At 35.1% G+C, this 20894-nt stretch overlaps 1 protein-coding gene across 1 annotated transcript in view; it reads right to left on the bottom strand.

Moving 5' to 3' along the window:
* Window positions 1-659: 659 nt before the first annotated feature.
* Window positions 660-20894, bottom strand: part of ENPP1 (ectonucleotide pyrophosphatase/phosphodiesterase 1) — a 113733-nt gene continuing 93498 nt past the window's right edge. The window contains exons 22-25 of the mRNA XM_020987073.2: window positions 20544-20624; window positions 19603-19735; window positions 6020-6185; window positions 660-2753 (exon numbers count right to left, since the gene is read on the bottom strand). Coding sequence (XP_020842732.1) covers window positions 2583-2753; window positions 6020-6185; window positions 19603-19735; window positions 20544-20624 — 551 coding nt within the window. The 3' untranslated portion in view covers window positions 660-2582. The remainder of the gene's footprint in view (window positions 2754-6019; window positions 6186-19602; window positions 19736-20543; window positions 20625-20894) is intronic.

Below are 20894 nucleotides of genomic sequence, written 5' to 3' on the forward strand. Positions count from 1 at the left end.
ATAAATTATAAACTTACTCTAAAAAAAGCAACATAAAAAGACACCTACCCCTACTCCTTTGTAGAGGTAGGAGGAGGAGTCTAAAGTTTAACATTGCATATAACAATTATATTGATCGGTTTTGCTGAATTTTTTTTCCCTCCTCTTAGTCTTTTGTCTTTTTTTCAAAAAACTTTTGTGTCATGAGGCACGATTTCATTGGAGTGGGAAGAGAAAGGATACAGGGAAAATCTAGGGATGCAAAAACAAAAGATTAAAATAAAAGCTATTTTTAAAAAAGAAAGAAATGAAATGACAGCCCACCATGGTGGCACATGCCTATAATCACAGCTACCAGGTAGGTGGATGTTGGTGGATATTTTGAGCTAGGCAGTTCTGAGCTACTGGGGACTATGCTAATAGAGTGCCAGTACTAAGTCTGGCCCCAACATGGTGAGCCTCTAAAAATGAGAAATCACCAGACTACCTAGACAGGTGAACCAATATAGATTGGACATGGAGCAAGTCAAAGCCCCTTTGCCAATCAGTACTGGGACAGAGCTAGTGAGTAGCCCTTGCATTTCCAGCAGGGGTAAGTTGAAGAAAATCCTTCTTTCATAAAATAATAAATAAAAATAAATAAAATAAATAAAAGGGGTGGGGGAAGAGTCAACAAAATGTTTGTATTACATGTAAATTTATTTTTTTTAAAAAATGAATTTGATATTACAACGTAGGAAGAACAAAGTAGTGACACATTATAACAAATTGGTCTGTTTGACACTATTGAATAACGCCAGTGGCAGAAAATGGTAGTGTGAGGAGAAGCTATGTGTATAAGGGACAAGTCATCATGGCATCCCAGTGACACAATAGCATGATGATAAAGAGATCTATACACTTAGCTAAGCTTTTCTAATAGACTCCACAAGAGCTGAGTGAAGTCATGCATGTGTGTGTTCTTTTGAAGAATAAATGTAAGTAAATGAGCCAGATTCTCCAAGTAACTAAGCTATTGTCAAGTCACAAACTGAGTACCTTTGAGAGCCACATGGATTCTTTGTGGCCATCTGTCAACAGGACACAGCACAGAATGAGAAAATAAAAATATATAGTGGACTGAAGGAATGACAAAATAGTGTGGTAGGTGTTCCAAAAGGTAGTACAGCCTCCAAAGTTTTCTAAGTCCTGAGAAAATCATGCTCATTGTATTCTCTCTTGTTCCATAGGGAGCTTGAGAGAGATGGGGATAGTATCTTGAGACCCATCACCATTATTGACACAACCACTCACAGCTACAAATGGTGGAGATAGTAGTGCCAATGTTGTGTACAAAAAAAAATATTCAGTGGCTATAATAAGCCAACTGAACTCTTAGAAGCTACACAAGTACATTTCCAACCACTAACGTTTCTGCCTGTTTTTCCTTACCTGATATGGCTAGAATAAGTTAACTATACAAACCTTATTGTCTTTACTGGGGAATTCTATGTATGCTTCAGTGAATTTGATGTATTCTAATGATGCTAGCTCACATTACTGTTTAAAATGATCACTTAGAACCCAAAAGGAATTTTTAATTTCCAATGTCTCAGTTCAGTAGTACTGAACTAGATGATAAATGGGGTTCCTCTTTGAACAAATCAAAGATATGAAGTTAATTGGCCCCACAATAAACTTTTACAATAAATAGGCATGATCGACTTGTAGGTCTTCCCACAAACAATAACTTATTAAAGTCATTCAAACTGAGGAAGAACCGCATGGGATTTATTTAGTGAGTCTGGAGGGGTCCTTGCGATTCCACAAGTGTGGGGGAATCCTGTTGAGGAAACTTCCTCCACCAGAGTACATCAGCATTTTGTCTGGAATTCAGTCTTAGAAAGCTGCCCAGGGCACTGCAAATGACTTAGCCGAGGTCACACAGTTGAGATGTGTCAAAGGAAGGACCTGAACCTCAGTCTTTCTGCTGAATTGATTTCTGACTCCAAGATCAGTCCTCTCTCCACTCTAGTAACTTGACTCCCAAGATTTGTATTTGTTTTTGTAGGCAGTACGTAACTTTTTTTCCCCTTCTATTTACTTTATACAATTAAAAAACAAAGAAGCCTCCAAGTTAGAAGTGAAATAATATAACCTTTTAACTTTTGTTAACATGCTGATGCATTGTGGAATGTTGAAGAACCACTCTTTAGTCTCATTTCCACAGACTTCATGTGAGCACATTAATCATCAAAAAAATAAAAATCTGACTTCCAGAAGATTTTTTTTAGTTTACTTGCTCTTCTCCCAAGACAAAGAGAAGAGGAAAAGCACTTCTACATCTCCTTTGGCTTTATCCCCAGGACTGGAACAATGCATGCTCTTCTTACATATTCATAGATGTGTAAGACATTAGGAGCTCCCTCCTAATGCTGTGCTGAGTCCAGCGAGTTTCCCTGAGATACTAGTGTCACATGGACAATTCCCAATTCTGCTTTTGGCTGAATGTTTTCAATCGACATGCTAATATATGATGGCACTGGGAATAGAACTCTATATAACACTTTTTTTTCCATGAAATTTAAAGTTCTCTCACAAAGAAACATGGCAGGAAAAAGAAATCAATCTTCTTGATTAAATATCGGCAAATATGTTTTCAGCTTCAAAATATCTGAGACTGGCTCCTTTCTGTCTTGATAGAAGCTTAGTCCTGTGATAAGTTCGACATCAGTGACCCGGGCTCTATGAAGCCTCAGCAGCTCTTCCACCCACAAGGATTCCTGCTTTCCATGCTGTTGAAGCAAATAAAGAATCAAAGGAGAACCAGAAGAATGGTGCAAATAAAACACATTTGCAGAACACTCTGACTTATTATTTGGTGTGACCAACTCCCAAGCACTTATGCTTACATGGCATTAAAAGAGAAGTTTATAAGAGGCAGTGTGGAGCAGTGGAGAGACTCTTAGGTTTGGAGTTAGAGGAATGGGTGTAAATCCTGGTTCTACCGCTTATTACTCATGTGACCTTAGACAAACCTCTCTGGACCTCAGTTTTTCCAACTGTAAAATGAAGGGTTTGTACTAAATGACTTAGAAGATTCCTTTTAACTCTAAATCTATGTTCCAGTGGTCCTAAAATCAGTTTAACATTGTCCTTTGCCTTTAAGAAGGTAGCAATCTAATATATAGCATACATATTTCACATAGGCACAGCTTGATAAAATGTTGATTGATTGATGTATAAAAAGGATAATAAATGTGACACACAGAATCAATTCAACTCAAATGCAAAAAATATTTGTTAGGAAATTACTGCTAATAAATAAATGGTTATCTGTCCTGATTGAGGGGTTGGATTGGATGATCTATGTTACCTTGGACAAGTAACTTAACCTTGCTGGGTCTCAGTTTCTTTATCTGTAAAATGAGAGGGTAAGAGTAGAGGAATCGTTATCCCTTATTTCTAAATCCTATGACTTCTGAAGTCCCTCCTAACTTTGAGATCCTATGATTCTAACCTCTAAAATGCCTATTGTGGCATTAGCTCTCTGCTTATCAATGGGAGAAATACAACATTTATATATGACATGGTTCCTGAACTCAAGGTACTTATAGTATAAGACACATAAAGACATACACAAATAATTTTTTTTTTAGTGAGGCAGTTGGGGTTAAATGACTTGCCCAGAGTCACACAGCTAGTGAGTGTTATGTGTCTGAGGCCGGATTTGAACTCAGGTACTCCTGACTTCAGGGCCAGTGCTCTCTCTATTGCGCCACCTAGATGCCCCCATACACAAATAATTATAGCACAAAATGAAAGATTAAAAGGGAGGTTTCAAAAATGCTATGTGAGGTCTAAGGGAAGAAAAATCATTGTTGACTCAGGGGACAAAAGGGAAGGATCAAAGAAAAGTTAATTAGGAAGTAACGTTTGATTTGGGCTTTAAAGAATGACAGTGTAGTATAGTGACTAGAGTTCTGAGACTGGAGTTAATAAAATCTAGGTTCAAATACCATCTCTGACTAACTAACCATGTGACTTGATACAAGTCATTTCAGCTGTGTGTATCAGACAAATCCCTAAAACTTATTTACCAAGTCACAGATGGCTTCCTTTCATTGGTGGGGCAGGTTCCCATGCCAAGAGTTCCAAAATCAGGAATCCTCTACATTTAAAAGATGATTAAAAATTCCAAAAGTGGAGGTGGCAGGATGGGGCTTTCTAGGATTAGAGATCAGTGTAAACATTGGCACATGCTTGAAGGATAGTCAGTAGGCAATTTGGCCAAGGTGGAGAATATATGAAGGGAAAATGTATGAGATAAAAGTGGGAAAATATAGGACTATAAAGGATCCAGATTTCAAGACCAACTACTCATTAAGCAACAGGAATGCACCCATCGAAGGGTTTTGAGCAAAGGAGAAGCATAACCAGACTTTGCATAAGAAAAAGAAGTCTTAAGAGCAATATGGGGCTTAACTGGAGGGAGAAAAGAAGGAATTAGAAATCTCTCTACTTAAAAAGACTTCACTGGAATCTATCATTCCCTCAAGCTTTCATTCTAAATCTCTTCTCTATTTCTCAGCCAAACTCCTTGGAAATGTTGTCTACATTCACTGTTTACACTTCCTCTCCTTAACTCTTTACAGTCTGGTTTTCTATCTCATCCCTCATATATGTATAAACATAGATGCAGGAAGATGTGAGTTCAAAATCTGGGCTCAGATAACTTTCTAGATGTGTGACACTGGACAGGACAGAACTTCTGATTGCCTCAATTTCCTCTACTATAAATGAAGGTAATAATAATATCTACCTCCCAAGGTTGTTGTGAGGATCAAATGAGGTAATATTTATAAAGCACAGTGCCTAGCATATAATAGATGCTATATAAAGTTAGCTATCATCATCATCATCATCAAAACAACGATAGACAACTTGGTGAGAAGAAGCAGTAGTGATAGAAATGGGAAGAGATGACAGGGACTGGAGCAATACAGCAGTTTGAATATAGCTCCCTGAAGAATGCTAGAAAAGGAAGGTACCTACTTAGTGGTCATCAGGAGAGTGGATCAAGTAATCCCATAAAGTTATGTAAAAGACACCTATTATAGATTCACAGACTCTCTATACACTATGCAGCTGTTGTTGGACGCAGACATCATACGAAGACCCATAAGAGAGGAATCTCTTTATGGTTCCAGACCTCAGAACTAGAATTAGTGGTTCAAAAGTATAGGGAAGCAGATCTAGCTTAATATAAGAAAGAATTTCATAAATTGTGGGGGTGGTGTTCAGTCATTCAGTTGTGTCTGACTCTGTGAGCCCATGGACCATAGCACTCTAGGCCCTTCTATCCTCTGCTCTCTCCCAAAGTCTGTCCAAGTTCACATTCATTGCTTTCATGACACTATCCACCTCATCATAAATTAGAACTGTCTAAAATAGGGACTTCTCCCTGCCTCACTCAAAAGCAAATATTAAAGCATAGGTCAGATGAATTTGCGGCAGAATATTATAGAAGACATTTCTGCACTGGAAGGGAGATCAGAACGGAGAGATTCTTCAGTACCATTTCAAGTCTAAGAATAGATGAGATTTAAATTATTCAGATTTAGTGTTTAAAAAGTCAGATGACACACACAAAAAGTTTCAAATTCTCAATCAAGAGAACAAGGAAGTAGAAGAACAATTATCTATATTTTATGAGAATCAGACAGAAAGTTCATTTACATTGTAATTTTAAAATTATGATTAGTTGACATTATGACAATGTTGAAATGAAAAATACATATTTTTAAAAGGATAAACAAATACTTCAAGTGTTTCTGGGATTCAATATTTAAGTCACCCTGCTTACTGAATTTTGCACATTGAAATCTCTTTTTTGTACCTTGAACTTGGGATATGTGGATGATTTCCTAGCTCGCTATAAGGATACCATCTTTAAATAACAATCAAAACCTACCTATTACCTCCTTCTGCAGTGATCACCTAGAACCAGAGCTGTGCATAATTATTCATATGTAATATTTAAGCAACCAAGTATACTTACAGTACAACTTTCACTGTTGTCTGCCCTGTGAGGGACAATAAAAGCGAAGGTCTCTAAAGAATTCTCACACCGCCAGGGAGTCTGGGATTTATTTTTGCAACTTGTTAGCACAATGAAGTAGTGAGTGGGTATCAGGACTTCTTGATTATTGATGAGTTTGCTGTTTCTGCATAAAAATAAATAGAAAAAGCTGTATTCCCTTAGGAGAGAAATAATACATTCTTCTTTATTGGTATGCCTAAGTTCAGTGGAATGTGCTTGTGAAGTCTACCTAAACTCATATCCTGAAGCATATGAGCCACTTTGACAACCTTTGCAAAAAAAAAACAAAAAGTAACAATTTTCTAATATATTAGGTCTTCTCATTCCTCTCCAAGCTGTACTCTGGACTTCCTCTACTAGGTTCCAGCTCTTCATCCTGAAGCTCACTCTAGCCCCAGAGTTCAGACATTGGAAGATCTCCACTCACTCTAATGGCCTTCTTCTAATTGGATAGCTCCCCCCAGAACTTCCATGCAAGTAAGGTATACGGGAAAACCAAAGCCTCATTACTCTTCTGGCTGCACTCAAGATTTCCTGTATTATGCTCCCAAGTTGGGTACCCTCATCTGCACCTCCACCACCATACCTGCCTTTTCAACTTTCTCTTATATGGTATAGTCTCCCATCAAAATATAAGCTTTGTGAGGGCAGGAGCTGTGTTTCTAGTCAGATTTGTATCCCTAGAGCTTAGCACAGAGCCTGACACATAATAGTTGCTTATTATATACCTGGTGACTGACTGAGAGTGCTTTGCCATAACAACAAAAAAACTTCTGATTAGCAGATGGTCTAAATCGACATAATCTGAAGGATTTTATTCTCTATATAAGTATGCTGAATTGACTATCATGTTTGTAGAAAATAAAAACATCTTTAGATTGTATTGGCAGCAGCATCCAGGTGACATCAAGAGATATGGAAGAAGGCCCTCAGTATGTTGGGCTGACCCTTTGGGGCAGATTTGTAGGAAATAATAGACAAGTAATGGGTGGGAATGGGTGATCTGTGATCTGTCTCATGGGAGGGAGTATCCACATGTATTAGACCACAAATATGTCAGAACTATAGACATATAATATATCTGTGGAACCTAGGAAAAAATCCCCTTCCACTTCCCCAGGTAGATATTCTAGAGCTATCATGCACCAAAATAAAATACAAGCTAAAAATCTAATAAAAATATTCTAAGTCACCAAAAGCATACTACTAAGTAGGGAGTTCCCTGCTCTCTTTGCTGCAAATATTTAAGCACAGGCCAGCTAAACATTTGGTAGGGTATTAGAGAAGACATTTCTAGACTAGGAAGGAAAACTTCATGAGGAAATGTCATACACCCTATATACTCTAGCCAAAGGTTGTTTGAGAAATGCAAGTGAATTTCATTTTCTAATCATAAAATTCCAAAAACACTAAAATCCAGCTATAAGTGTGTTCAGAACACTCACATGAAGTGCCACCTGGCCTCTATAGAAAACACATGGTTGGTCAAAATATAGAAAGAAAATTATAGACCAATTTCTCTAATAAACATAGAAGCAAAAATTTGAAACAAAATACTAGCAAGTAGATTGCAGCAACTTATCATAAAAATAATACACTATGACCAGGTAGGATTTATACCAGGAATGCAGGGTTGGTTCAATATTAGGAAAACTATCAGCATCATTGAGAATATCAACAACAAAACCAACACAAACCACATGATCATCTCAATAGATGCAGAAAAGGCTTTTGATAAAATACAACACCCATTCCTATTAAAAACACTAGAAAGCATAGGTATAAATGGAGTCTTCCTTAAAATAATAAATAGCATATATCTAAAACCTTCAGCAAGCATTATATGTAATGGGGACAGGCTAGAAGCATTTCTAATAAGATTGGGGGTGAAACAAGGATGTCCACTATCACCACTGTTATTCAATATTGTACTAGAAACCTTAGCTTTAGCAATAAGAGAAGAAAAAGAAATTGAAGGCATTAGAATAGGCAAAGAAGAAACAAAGCTATCACTGTTTGCAGATGACATGATGATATGCTCAGAGAATCAAGTAAAAAACTACTTGAAATAATAAACAACTTTAGCAAAGTTGCAGGCTATAAAATAAACCCACATAAATCATCAGCATTTCTATATATTACCAACAAAGCCCAACAGCAAGAGATAGAAAGAGAAATCCCATTTAAACTTACTGTAGACATTATAAAATATTTAGGAGTCTACCTCCTGAAACAAACCCAGGAACTCTATGAACACAATTACAAAACACTTTTCACACAAATAAAATCAGATCTAAATAATTGGAAAAACATCAGTTGCTCATGGGTAGGCCAAGCTAATATAATAAAAATGACAATCCTACCTAAGCTAATTTACTTATTCAGTGCCATACCAATCAAACTACCAAAAAATTATTTTATAGAGTTAGAAAAAATAATAACAAGATTCATTTGGAAAAACAAAAGGTCCAGAATATCAAAGGAACTAATGAAAAGAAATGCAGGGGAAGGTGGCCTAGCAATTCCAGATCTTAAATTGTATTATAAAGCAGCAATCATCAAAACTGCTTGGTACTGGCTAAGAAATAGGGAGGTGGATCAGTGGAATAGGTTAAATATGCAAGACACAGTAGTCAATGACTATAGTAATCTATTATTTGATAAACCCAAAGACCCCAGCTTCTGGGATAAGAACCCACTCTTTGAAAAAAACTGCTGGGAAAACTGGAAAAGAGTATGGCAGAAACTAGGCATAGACCCAAATCTCACACCATATACCAAAATAAAGTCAAAATGGGTTCATGACTTAGATATAAAGGCTGATACCATAAGTAAACTGGGAGAACAAGGAATAGTTTACCTATCAGATCTATGGAGAACAGAAGAATTCATGACCAAACAGGAGATAGAGAACATTATGAAAAGCAAAATGGATAATTTTGATTACATTAAATTGAAAAGTTTTTGCACAAACAAAGCCAATGCAACTAAGATTAGAAGGAAGGTAGAAAATTGGGAAAGAATTTTTACAACCAGTCTCTCTGATAAAGGCCTCATTTCTAAAATATATAGAGAATTAAGACAAATTTATAAGAACACAAGCCATTCCCCAATTGATAAATGGTCAAAGGATATGAACAGACAGTTCTCAGATGAAGAAATTAAAGCCATCTATAGTCATATGAAAAAATGCTCTAAAATGTTATTGATTTAGAGAAATGCAAATCAAAACAACTCTGAGGTACCACATCACACCTATCAGATTGGCCAACATGACAAAACAGGAAAATGATAAATGTTGGAGAATATGAGGGAAAGTTGGAACACTAATACATTGTTGGTGGAGTTGTGAAATGATCCAACCATTTTGGAGCACAATTTGGAACTATGCCCAAAGGGATACAAAAATGGGCATACCCTTTGATCCAGCAATAGCACTTCTAGGGCTATATCCCAAAGAGATCAAACAAATGGGAAAAGGACCACATGTCAAAAATATTCATAGCAGCTCTTTTGTGGTGGCAAAGAGTTGGAAATTGAGAGGATGACCATCAATTGGGGAATGGCTGAGGAAGTTGTGGTATATGAATGTAATGGAATACTATTGTGCTATAAGAAAGGATGAACAGGCTGACTTCAGAAAAACCTGGAAAGACTTATATTGTCTGATGCTGAGCGAAGTGAGCAGAACCAAGAGGACTTTGTACACAATAGCAGCCACGTTAGACAATGACTAAGATTGTTAAACTGAACCCTTCTCAGCATTACGAGGATCTAAGACATCTCCAGAGGCCTCGGGATGGAAAATGCCGTACACATCCAAAGAAAGAGATATGGAAGTCGAATCGCTATCACTTATTTTTACCTTCTGTTGAGTTTTGTTTCATCTTTCTGGTGGTTCCTCCTATTGGTTTTAATTTTTACTTACAACTTCACTAATGTGAAAATATGTTTAATGGGTATTTAAATGTAAAACCTATATCAGATTGTGTGCCATCTTGGGGAGGGTGGGTGGGAGGAAGGGGGAGAAAAATTTTCAACTCAAAAGCATATGGAAGTGATTGTTGATTAATCAAAATAAATTAATAAAAAAATGAAAGAAAAGATGTGGTTTTATAAGCAATGATCTTTTTTTCTTCTTTATGTACCTAAATGTTCATACTTGTTGATGGTTTAAGTTTTTAATGAGGAACTAATTTTTTAAAAAGAAAAATTAAGGCCAGAATCAGAGACACATGAAATGTACTCTCTGGTAGAACAGAAACACTGGGATTCAATCCAAAGTGATAAAGCCTGCTTAACAGAAAACAAAAATAGAAAATAAGGGAAATTTTTCCTCCTTGGTGGAAAAGGAAAGAAAATTAATATACTACAAGCAACTGTACCAATGTAAGTAACACCTTCTCTGCCGCTTAGTCATAGAGAATTGTCTAGACTATTGAGCAGTTGGGTCACTTACCTCAAGTCAGAGAGCCAGTATGTGTCAGAGGTGAGACTTTAATCCAAATCTTCCTGGCTCTCATTCCTTTAGGTTTTAATTTAAAACATCTAATTTCCTTATAGTGTCCTACTCAGTCAAGATAAATAATACTAAACAAAAGCTTTATATTTACATTGGATTTTATATTTTTCAGAACACTTCCATATCTATAATTTTATTTGATACTCATAGATTGTTACAAAAAGTATTTATCTTACATAGATTTATATACTTACTTCCATACTTCCACATAAAGCAAAAGAAACAAAGCATTCAAATATTTATTCCCTCTTCTTATCCCTACTATGTTTATACCTCATAAAAATCTTTATGCTCAAGATCATGGTTCTTTTATTTAATTCAATTTTATTTTATTTCCAGTTCCAATTTTTTTTCTTCTCTTTTCCCCTCCCCTACCTATTGAGAAGGCAAGAACAAAGCCCATTACACCTGTGTATAGCCATGCAAAATAAATTCTTATGTTAGCCAATTTCCTTTATTTTTATTTATTTATTCCTTCTTTCCTTTTTTTCCCATCAAAAGTGCATGCTGAAAATTCTCACTGATTCTCCTCTTTATTTTGTTTTTTTTTGCTGTTAAGAGAAAGGGCTTTATTTTCAGACTTCTATCATAATCAATCATTAGCTCAAACACAGATTTCCATATGTCAGTTACATATATCTATTATGATTTTTTGAAATTAATTTTTAACTACCCTCAGGATTACAAACTGTTTTTCAGTCAAAAGTAATTCTCATGACTTTCCTAATCTAAAACTTCAGTGCTTCCAAATTTATATAATACCATTTACTTTCTAGTATAACTGATGAAGTATGGGCTTGTCTTTAAAGAAAACAATAAAAGGTAGGAGTGAATGTCTGGAAAATCAATCACCTCTTTACTTTGAAAAGTTAGTCTAACATAAAGAAAAGTGTACTGGACTCTTAAATTTCCCTAATTATAAAATTTTGCCTTTCAAAATCTCTCTTTCTGAACCTTCTTTTACTGTCATCATGACTTCTGATACTGTTGGATTATAGGGAGGGGACTATATGTGCTAGTGATTAGAACCGGGCCTGAGGGTGATGTCCTCTCATGAAAAAATGAAAGGAAGCACCACAGAAGATAAACCAGAAGCCACGTCAAGTCAGGAGCCAGAAGACCAAAGTCCAAAGAACAAGGTGGCAACTAGTACCAAAGCAGAGGTTTCAAGCTGGGGATAGACACATGAACTAAGACACATGAACCAACAAAAGTGTAAATAAAAGGAGTTTGTCTTACACGATATTCCTGTTTGCATTCCTATTCTTTTCTAGGTCAGTCTTCCTCACTGCCTCCTAGCTCTGATATAACAGGGATGATTCTATAGGATTCCTATTCCCCAAAAAATCCTCTCCAGTTTTCAAAGATATTATTTGGCAGGGCAGTGTTGATGGAAAGCCTCTTTAATTTGTGAGATATGTATGAAGTAAACAGTCTCCCATGTTCTTTGCTTAGACCTATATCCAGGCCTGTCTACTAGGATATTGAAGCTGCTTCTTTAAGTAAAAGATTTCACAGACTATATATACTTCTTGTCTGCCTGCAATTTGTAGGAATAAGCAAGAATTTATGGGTGTACTTTCAGATTAAGCAGAGTGACCAGGGTAGGAACTCGGGAACAACAGCAGACCAGGATCACTGACTTAGTATCCAGACTCCAGAGACAAAGTGACTGGACCCACAAGCTAGGGTAACTAAATTAAGTACTCAGTTCTTGCCCATGTTATAAGCACAGAGAGTATATTCCAGAGAATTGCAAGACTTGGCCAAGATTGCAGACTTGGCCCCTCTTTCTGTTATATTGACCAGCAAAGTCAGGTTGCCCAGGTGGATTGCTGGAACAACCCCAAAGAGGACAAGAATTCTAAAAAACTTACATGCAAAGCTTCAACAAAAATACATCTTGCTGAGATTGATTAGAATTCCTCAAAGAAATGAAAGAATTTTTTTTAATGATAGTATAAATGAAAGAATAGAGAAAAGAATAAAAAAGAACAGGGAGCATGGATATTATATTTCAAAAACAGAAAAAAGTCAAATACAAATAATTTGGGGGGGGGATTTATGAGGATGGAATGTTTGCATTTGTATATGGAGAAATAGATTATACAAGAATTCCTTAAATGTGAACAGTCATAAAGATTCGTAGGAGTAAAATAAGGTAGAGAGCCTGGAAGTGATTTTTGTTGTTTTGGTTATCTTAAAAAAAAAAAAGCAAAGGGGGAGGGGAGAGGCAGGAAATAGTATATTAAGAAATAAAAGCAAAGGAAAATGGGAATACTTCTCTCACATAATGAGAGGGGAAGGGGCACAAGTAGTAAGTTTATTGAGATGGACAAAAGCTTAAGACAGAGTTTCTGGGTAATTAATCAACTCAATCCTAATCTGGTTACTAATATAATAAAAAAAATAATAATTTCTCTCACCATATAAATGAAGAGGTTAGGGGAACAGGCATCACTTGAACTTTGTTTTCATCTGAACTGTGAAACAATGGTCGAACTATACATACACACAAACACACACACACACACACACACACACACACACACACACACACACACACACCTCAACAGGGAAACAAAAGGAGACAAGGGAATAAGACCGAGAGCAGATTCAAGGAAGAATGAGTCATAAGCAAAACAAACTCTAAATTCAGAAGAGGAATTGTGAAGAGAGGTTTAAAAGAGACAAAGGCTAATGACCAGTGATTGAGATCTAGGTGAAGGGGAAAGAAGAGGGTAGAGGAGGTGGAAGGTGTTTGTAACAAACATAGAGCATTGGTGCTAAGCACATTTTCATTCTATGCCCCTATGTTTCTATATAGAAAGGAAGGAGGGAGCAAAGAAAGGGGGGAATAAGGAAATAGGATGTATAAAATACACAAATTTAAAAGTTTTTGCACAAATAAATCAGTATGGTAAGAAATAGCCAAATATTTGAATGTAAATCACAGGAAGGCTATGAGAGCACATTTCTATAGATGTGATCAAGAAAAAGAAGACCTGAAGTGTAGTTTTCTTTTTAAGACCTTGCAAAGATATCAAAGGCTCTACAAGCACTAGAGTGGTGATAGTGTAAGTAGATAGAAAGTGGGGAACAAAAAGTCTTTGCAGTGAATTTCTTTGCTAAAGGTCTTATTTCCAAAATATAGGAACAGATGTACAAGACTCATTCCTCAACTGATAAGTAGTCAAAGGATGTGAACAGGCAGTTTTCAATGGAAGAAATCCAAGCTATCTATGGCCATATTAAAAAATGCTCCCAATCATTAACAATTAGAGAAGTGCAGATTAAAACATCTCTGAGGTACCACCTCACACCCATCAGACTGGCAAATATGACAAAAACATAAAATGACAAATGCCAGAAGGACTATAGGAAAACAAGCACATTGATGCACTGTTAAAGCTGTGAATTAGTCCAGTAATGTAAAACAATTTGGAACAATACCTAAAAAATTACTAAACCGTGTATAATCTTTAACCCAACAATACTACCATGAATAACCCTAGACCCCAAATTGTAGGAAAGAGGAAAAGATATAGATGATATAGATATATGTCAGCTCTTTTTGTAGTAACAAAAACTAGAAACTGGAGAGGTATCCATCAATTAGTTAATGGCTGAACAATTTGTGGTATGTAAATGTAATATAATGCTGTTGTGCTGTAAGAAATAAAGAAACATGGGAAGGTTTAGAGGGCCATTTTCCTATTTATTGCCTTTTATATCAAGGCTAGGTCATACAATACAGACACACTGCCTCTCTCTCTCTCTCTCTCTCTCTCTCTCTCTCTCTCTCACACACACACACACACACACACACATACACACACACACACACACCCTAGAGGTTCAATTTGGTGAACACCTATGCTCCTGCCAAATAATCTTCAGCTGAGGTACCAGTATCAGATTGTGGTGGCATTTGGGGCTCTATTATTATAGCAGAGTTATAATTCCCTGCTTTTAAAACAAAAACAACAAAGGTAGGGCTCCAGGAGGAGAGAGGGCCAGAAAGAATTCCTCCTTCAGTTTTTTCCCTAATGAACACCCATATACTTGCCATCTCTGGAATTAATAACAAACAGATTGAACCACATGAGGAAGAACACATTATCTTCCAAGACAGCCCATTCTACTTTTAGATAGCTCTCGTTGTTAGGAAATTGGACATACCTACATACATACATACATACATACATACATACATACATATATTATACACACATGTTTATTATATATACACGTGTGTGTGTGTGTGTGTGTGTGTGTGTGTGTGTGTGTATACTATAATTATCTCAACCTCATTTTTTTTTGATGGGGTACAGATAGAAAAACAGTGCTGTGACAAAATGTTATTCTGCTATCACTCTTTTATATTTGATGTTCTACAGACTGTTGCACAGATAAATTAATTTCTCTTGATTAACATTGGGATATAAGTTAATCTGTGCCTCACTGAAAGCATTCTTGGTACAAGCCCAATAGTACTCCTCATCCTGTTCCCACATGATTTTGATCTCTTTAGTCAAGTTAGTCAAGTATTGGTATTTTGTAAGCTTTTTATTCCATGTAGCTTAGAGATTACGAGTATTTGTGATGGTGACAGCTATTAAGAATATTGTTTTTAAATTTCTATGAATCAATGTTTATACCCTTGACTGTAGTGGGCAATAGGTCCGTATGGGGTAATTGATCCAGTTCCAATAGTTTATCAGCTGAGTTCTTCAAAGATATTTTAAAGTCTTTATTTTTTGTATGGATTTGTTGTTTGTCAGTCCATGAAAGACTTCTGATGTGTAATTCTACCCATCAGATTATGTATTGCTAAGTATTGAATAGGGATTAAATGTTTGGTGATTGTTGGGCTATAATGATGTGTTGGGCTGTTTCCACTGTTTCCTTGAATAAGGTACATCAATCACTAAATCCGGATTCATGAAGGTAGTTCCTTGTGTAGTTTCTGGTAGCAATAAGCCAGTTTTGAATTGCCACAATAACATTGCTACATTTACTTCCACAAACAAATCCACATGACTCAGAATTTGTTCAATACTCCTCTGTTTACATATTGATGTTGACTGCATTAATGCCAAAGGGCTTTTTGATGACAATCTTGGATTTCAAATTTTAATAGTCTCCATAAAGAGTAAAGCCACTTTCAATTAAATTGAACAAATTCAATGATGCATACTTGTAAGCGCCTTTCACTATTGTTCAGTAAAGTGATTTGTGCTTATTCCAAAAGCATTTCTTTAAATTTCTGACTGGTTTGTCATGTGATTTAAGAAAGTCTTCCTTTCTGGAATGAATATATTCAGTTTCCCATATGGCTTTAGGATGATGGGCCCTATGTTTGATTGATATTATATAAGATTTCTTAGGGTACTTTTCAATCTGTTATAAGCCATTTAAAAATTCTAAAAGTGTTCATTAACACTGGTATGGCATACCTGTTAATGGCTTCAAGTATGTTCTTCCCATTTAGTTTTGACTTCTGAGTAGCAATTGTGCTTCTTAATATATATAGCCACAGCCAACTTCTTGATATATCATTGCTCAATGTGCTGTTTGTTGTTGGTTGGTTTTGTATTTTTGGGTTTTGTTTGTTTTTTCCTGGAGGAGGCACGGCAATTGTAGGAGTTGCTTTCATCCATTGGTTCAATATACTCCCTGGATTCAAGTTTTCTAAAATTATCCATTAATGGCATCACCACCATATTTATCACCCACACTCAAAACTGCAGATGCATCTCTGACCTTTACTTCTGCATCACTTTCTATATGCAGTCAATTGCTATGTCTTATTAATTCTTTTTTCATTCTGAACTTAAGAAATAAAACAAACATTTCTATAACATAGAATAGAAAAAAAGGTGAGTGCACATGAAACTGCAAATCAATTCTGTAAAAGTTGCTATTCTTCTTAAATATAATAGAATTATCATGTAACCTTACTTTTCTTTTCCCTCCCTCCCTCAGCCCCAGAGATGGCTACTTGACAAATATGTATGTATGTATGTATATATTTATGTATGTATGTATGTATGTATGTATGTAAAATCATTCTATCAGTTCTTTCTCTGGATGCAGACAGTATCTTCCTTCATATGTCCTTTGTAGTTAATTTGGGTATATATTATAGTCAAAATGGCTTCTACCTCTGCAACATTTTTTACATCCATCACTTTGTCTCTACTTACACTATCACCACTCTAGTGCTTGTAGAGCCTTTGATACCATTGGAAGGTCTTAAAAAGAAAACTATGCTTGGGTCTTCTTTTTCTTGATCTCATCTATAGAAATATCTCATCTCCTTCCTTTGGGATATCCTGTGATTTACATTCAAATAATTGGCTATTTCTTACCCCTTTATGGAAAACCTTAACATTTTGTATACATAGTAAAAGTCTGCTATTTTAGTCAGACTTTGCAATGAGATCCCTGTAACAAAAATCAATATCCAATATTATCATCTGTATTTAGCAACATCAATAGTTACCAGTTTAATATTTTTATTCTCCTTTAAAAATATATTAATATCCTTTCATTCAGTTTTTTTCTCATATCCCACTGAAAAATTAAAATTAAATTAAATTTTAAAAAGTTTTGCATAAACAAAACTAAAGGGAAAATTAAAGGGAAAAAAAATCTCTGCAACAAGTTTCTCTGAAAAAGGTCTCATTTCCAAGATATATAGGTAACTGATTCAAATTTATAAGAAAAATATCCATTAATATTATTGTGTTATGAGAAATGTTGAGCAGACAGATTTCAGAAAAGCCTGGAAGGGCTTACATGAACTGATGCTGAGTGAAGTGAGCAGAACCAGGAGAACATTGTACACAGTAACAGCAACATTGTGGTATGACCAACTTTCATAAACTTAGCTCTTCTCAGCAAAGCAATGATCTAAGGCAATTCCAAAAGACTCAAGAGATGGAACATGCTATCCTCATCCAGGGAAAGAACTATGGAGTCTGAATGTATATGGAAGCATACTATTTCTCTCTTTTTTTTCCTTTCTTGTGATTTTTTCCTTTTGTTCTGATTCTTCTTTCACAATGTGACTAATGTGGAAATACATTTAATATGATTAAAGTTTATAAAAGTGAATGTTGAAAACTATCTTTACATGTAATTAGAAAAAATAAAGTACTATTGAATGGAAAAATTAAAATTTAATTAAATTTTTTAAAAAAGAAAAATATCCATTCCCCAATTGATAAATAGTATAAGGATATGAACAAATAGTTCTAAAGGGTGGGAAAAAAGACATTTTCTAGCCATTTAAAAAAAACAAGCCTAAACATTAATAACAAGAGAAACTTAAAGTAAAGCAGTTCTAAGATTCTATCTCACAACCATCAGAGTAGCAAAGATGATAAATAAAGTAAAATGAAAAATATTGGTAGGAACTGTAGGAAAATAGGTAGAAAAAAGGTTAGTAGACCTGTGAAAGGGTACAACCATTCTGGAAAGTAATGTGAAACTGTACACAAAAAGTTACTAAATAATGGGCATCCTTTGACCCAGCTAGACACAGTCATGCCTATGTCCAAAAGAGATTTTTAAAAAGAGGGAAAAGTCCTATATCTACAAAAATATTCTATTACCTCTTTTTGTGCTGACCAAAAGAAAAAAAAGGTAACTAAGAGGATGTATAACAATTTAACAATAGTTGAATAAGTTGTAGTATATGTAGTATATGTTAAGAAATAAGGAAATAAATTATTTCAAAGAGATAGAAAAGACTTAAACTGATATAATGCAGAATGAAGTCAGCAAAAGCAGAATAATTTATACCATTACATCAATATTACAATCAACAATTTTGATGACTTTTAGAAAAGGAGCAGAACCAGGAGACCAATGTATAAAATAACAACAGCATTGGAAAAACAAACAACTTTAAAAGCTGTAAAAATTATGATGGATAGAAAAAGCATTCATGATTCGAGTGGACTGGTGATGAAACATGCACTCACCACAAGAAAGTCAATGGATTTAGAATGCAAAATGAGGCATAGCTATTTCTGTATAAAGCTATTGAGGGAATATGTTTTGCTTGACTATACATATTTGTTACAAGAAATTTGTTTTCATTTTCCTTTTTTCCCAATGGGTAGGGAATAGAAAGGAGAGAAAATAAATTTCTATTATTTTTTAAATAGGTGGCAGAAGAATGCTATATATGTGGAATATTGCACACCCCCTTTCAGATTAAGTCACTATTACTTTTAGTTTTATTCAACTGTTTTACTTTGTTATAAGAGACCAGATTTAAGTGAGAATAATCTGTAAATGTTTGTGATGTAAAAACAAAGTCCATCAATAAAACAAAAAAAAAGTATTACTCCTAAGTCTTATAGGACTCAGCTAGAAAGCCTTCAACCTCTAGAGCACTTTCTATTTTCAACCACTTGTTCACGCTAAGATGTTTGCCTTTAAATTTTCTATTTTTTTAATTGGAGCAACAATAAAGTTCAGTCAATATCGAAAGAGCATAAAAGTTGAAATTATACCTTCTTGAATCTATGGAACTGTGATATTAAAAAAAAAAGACAGAATCCAATAGCTAGTTATCTATACCATAAAACACAATTCCCAATTAATTGAAGGAGGAAAAATATTTATAAGAAAAACAGTCATTTCCTAATAGATAAAAGGTATAAGGATATGAACAGACAGTTCTGAAGGGGAGAAAAAAAGACTATCTGTAGCCATATTTTTAAAAAGTTTACAAATCATTACTCATTAGAGAAATATAAATTAAAGCAATTCTAAGATTCCATGACACAACTATCAGAGTGGCAAAGATGACAAAAAAAGTAAAATGATAAATGTTGGAAGTTCTATGGGAAAACAGGTACAAAGAGGGTTGGCAGACCTAAGAAAGAGTACAACCATTCTGGAAAGTAATTAAAGATATTGGCAATATCACTTGTTAGTTATTATTGTTACTGATTTAAGAAAGCATGAAGTAGATATGGAAGAAGAAAGATGTTCTTACTGTTTCCGTATCTCTGGAGAATCATACAGTCCATTGTAATCCGAGTCAAACACAGGACCACTGACTACATTGACTCCATTCCTTTCTCCGGCATACCTTGGGAGTAGGATATTGTGGAAGTAATTCCATATGACTAAACCAAGAAGGGAAAAAAAAAGTTATTTGGGAAGAACAAGTTAAAATAATGTCATGTGGCAGAAATTTAAATAGTAAATTTAAAACAGCAAATGTGACATCTTTAAAATAACACATATATCATACAAATGGGCATCTAGGTGACACAGTAGATAAAGAGCTGGGCCTGGAGTCAGGGACATGAGCTCATATCTGGCCTCAGACACCTACTAGCTGAGCAACTCTGGGCAAGTCACTTAACCCTGTTGGCCTCATTTTCCTCATCTGTAAAATGAGCTAGAGTAGGAAATGACAAACCATTCAAGTATCTCTGCCAAGAAATCTCTCCTCAAAAAAGGGTCAAAGATTCAGACATGACTGAAAACAACTATAAAAAAGCATATGTACATGTTGCTCTGTGTGTATTATATCTAAGTATATTGCATGCGTGTATGTCTATACATACATACACATGTATGTGATTGTCACTGTGTATTTCTTCGCATATGTGCTCTACTGAGCATAGAAATTAGAGTTACAAGGTATCTTGGTCAAAACCTCAATTAGACTATTTCCTCATCAGTAAAATAAGGATGATGGGTCGACTGGGAATTCATGTAGTTATTTGGAACCATAAAACATGACCTAAAGGTAACATTATTATCTCCATGGTGAAACATCTGTGAAGCAAATACTTCCTCTGTAATTTGTTCTATTGTTGTGCAAAACAAAGTTTTTCAGGAACATATCGAGCACATAAAATAACTTATACTTGTCACTATGGCAAAAGAATTCAAATAATAAAATTTATGCTAGGTTATTTTTACCTTGAAAACTCTGGTACATTGGTATTATGTTACTGGTAAGCAAGGCTTCATGATGTCTGTTATTGGTGCCTTTAGTAAGTTCTGAAAATAAGAAAAAATTATACAAACATTTTATTAAAAAAGTTCTTTTTAATTATGTTAGAAAGTTCACTTTCTTAGAGGTTGGGGGTGGGAGGTTAAGTTGAATATCATTCTAGACCTACAATGTCTCCTCAGAATAGTATGAAATCTTGGGAAAATTCAATGTTTAAGGATTTGTTTAGTCACATTCCTTCAAAAAGATAAAATAAAATTACATACTTGAGAATTTGTTAAGGTCTCCCTATTAACTCATTGCTGTTTTGGCAGAAA

The sequence above is a fragment of the Phascolarctos cinereus genome, unplaced genomic scaffold (assembly GCF_003287225.1).
Source record: "Phascolarctos cinereus isolate Bilbo 61053 unplaced genomic scaffold, phaCin_HiC Scaffold_5;HRSCAF=322, whole genome shotgun sequence".
NCBI lineage: Eukaryota > Metazoa > Chordata > Mammalia > Diprotodontia > Phascolarctidae > Phascolarctos > Phascolarctos cinereus.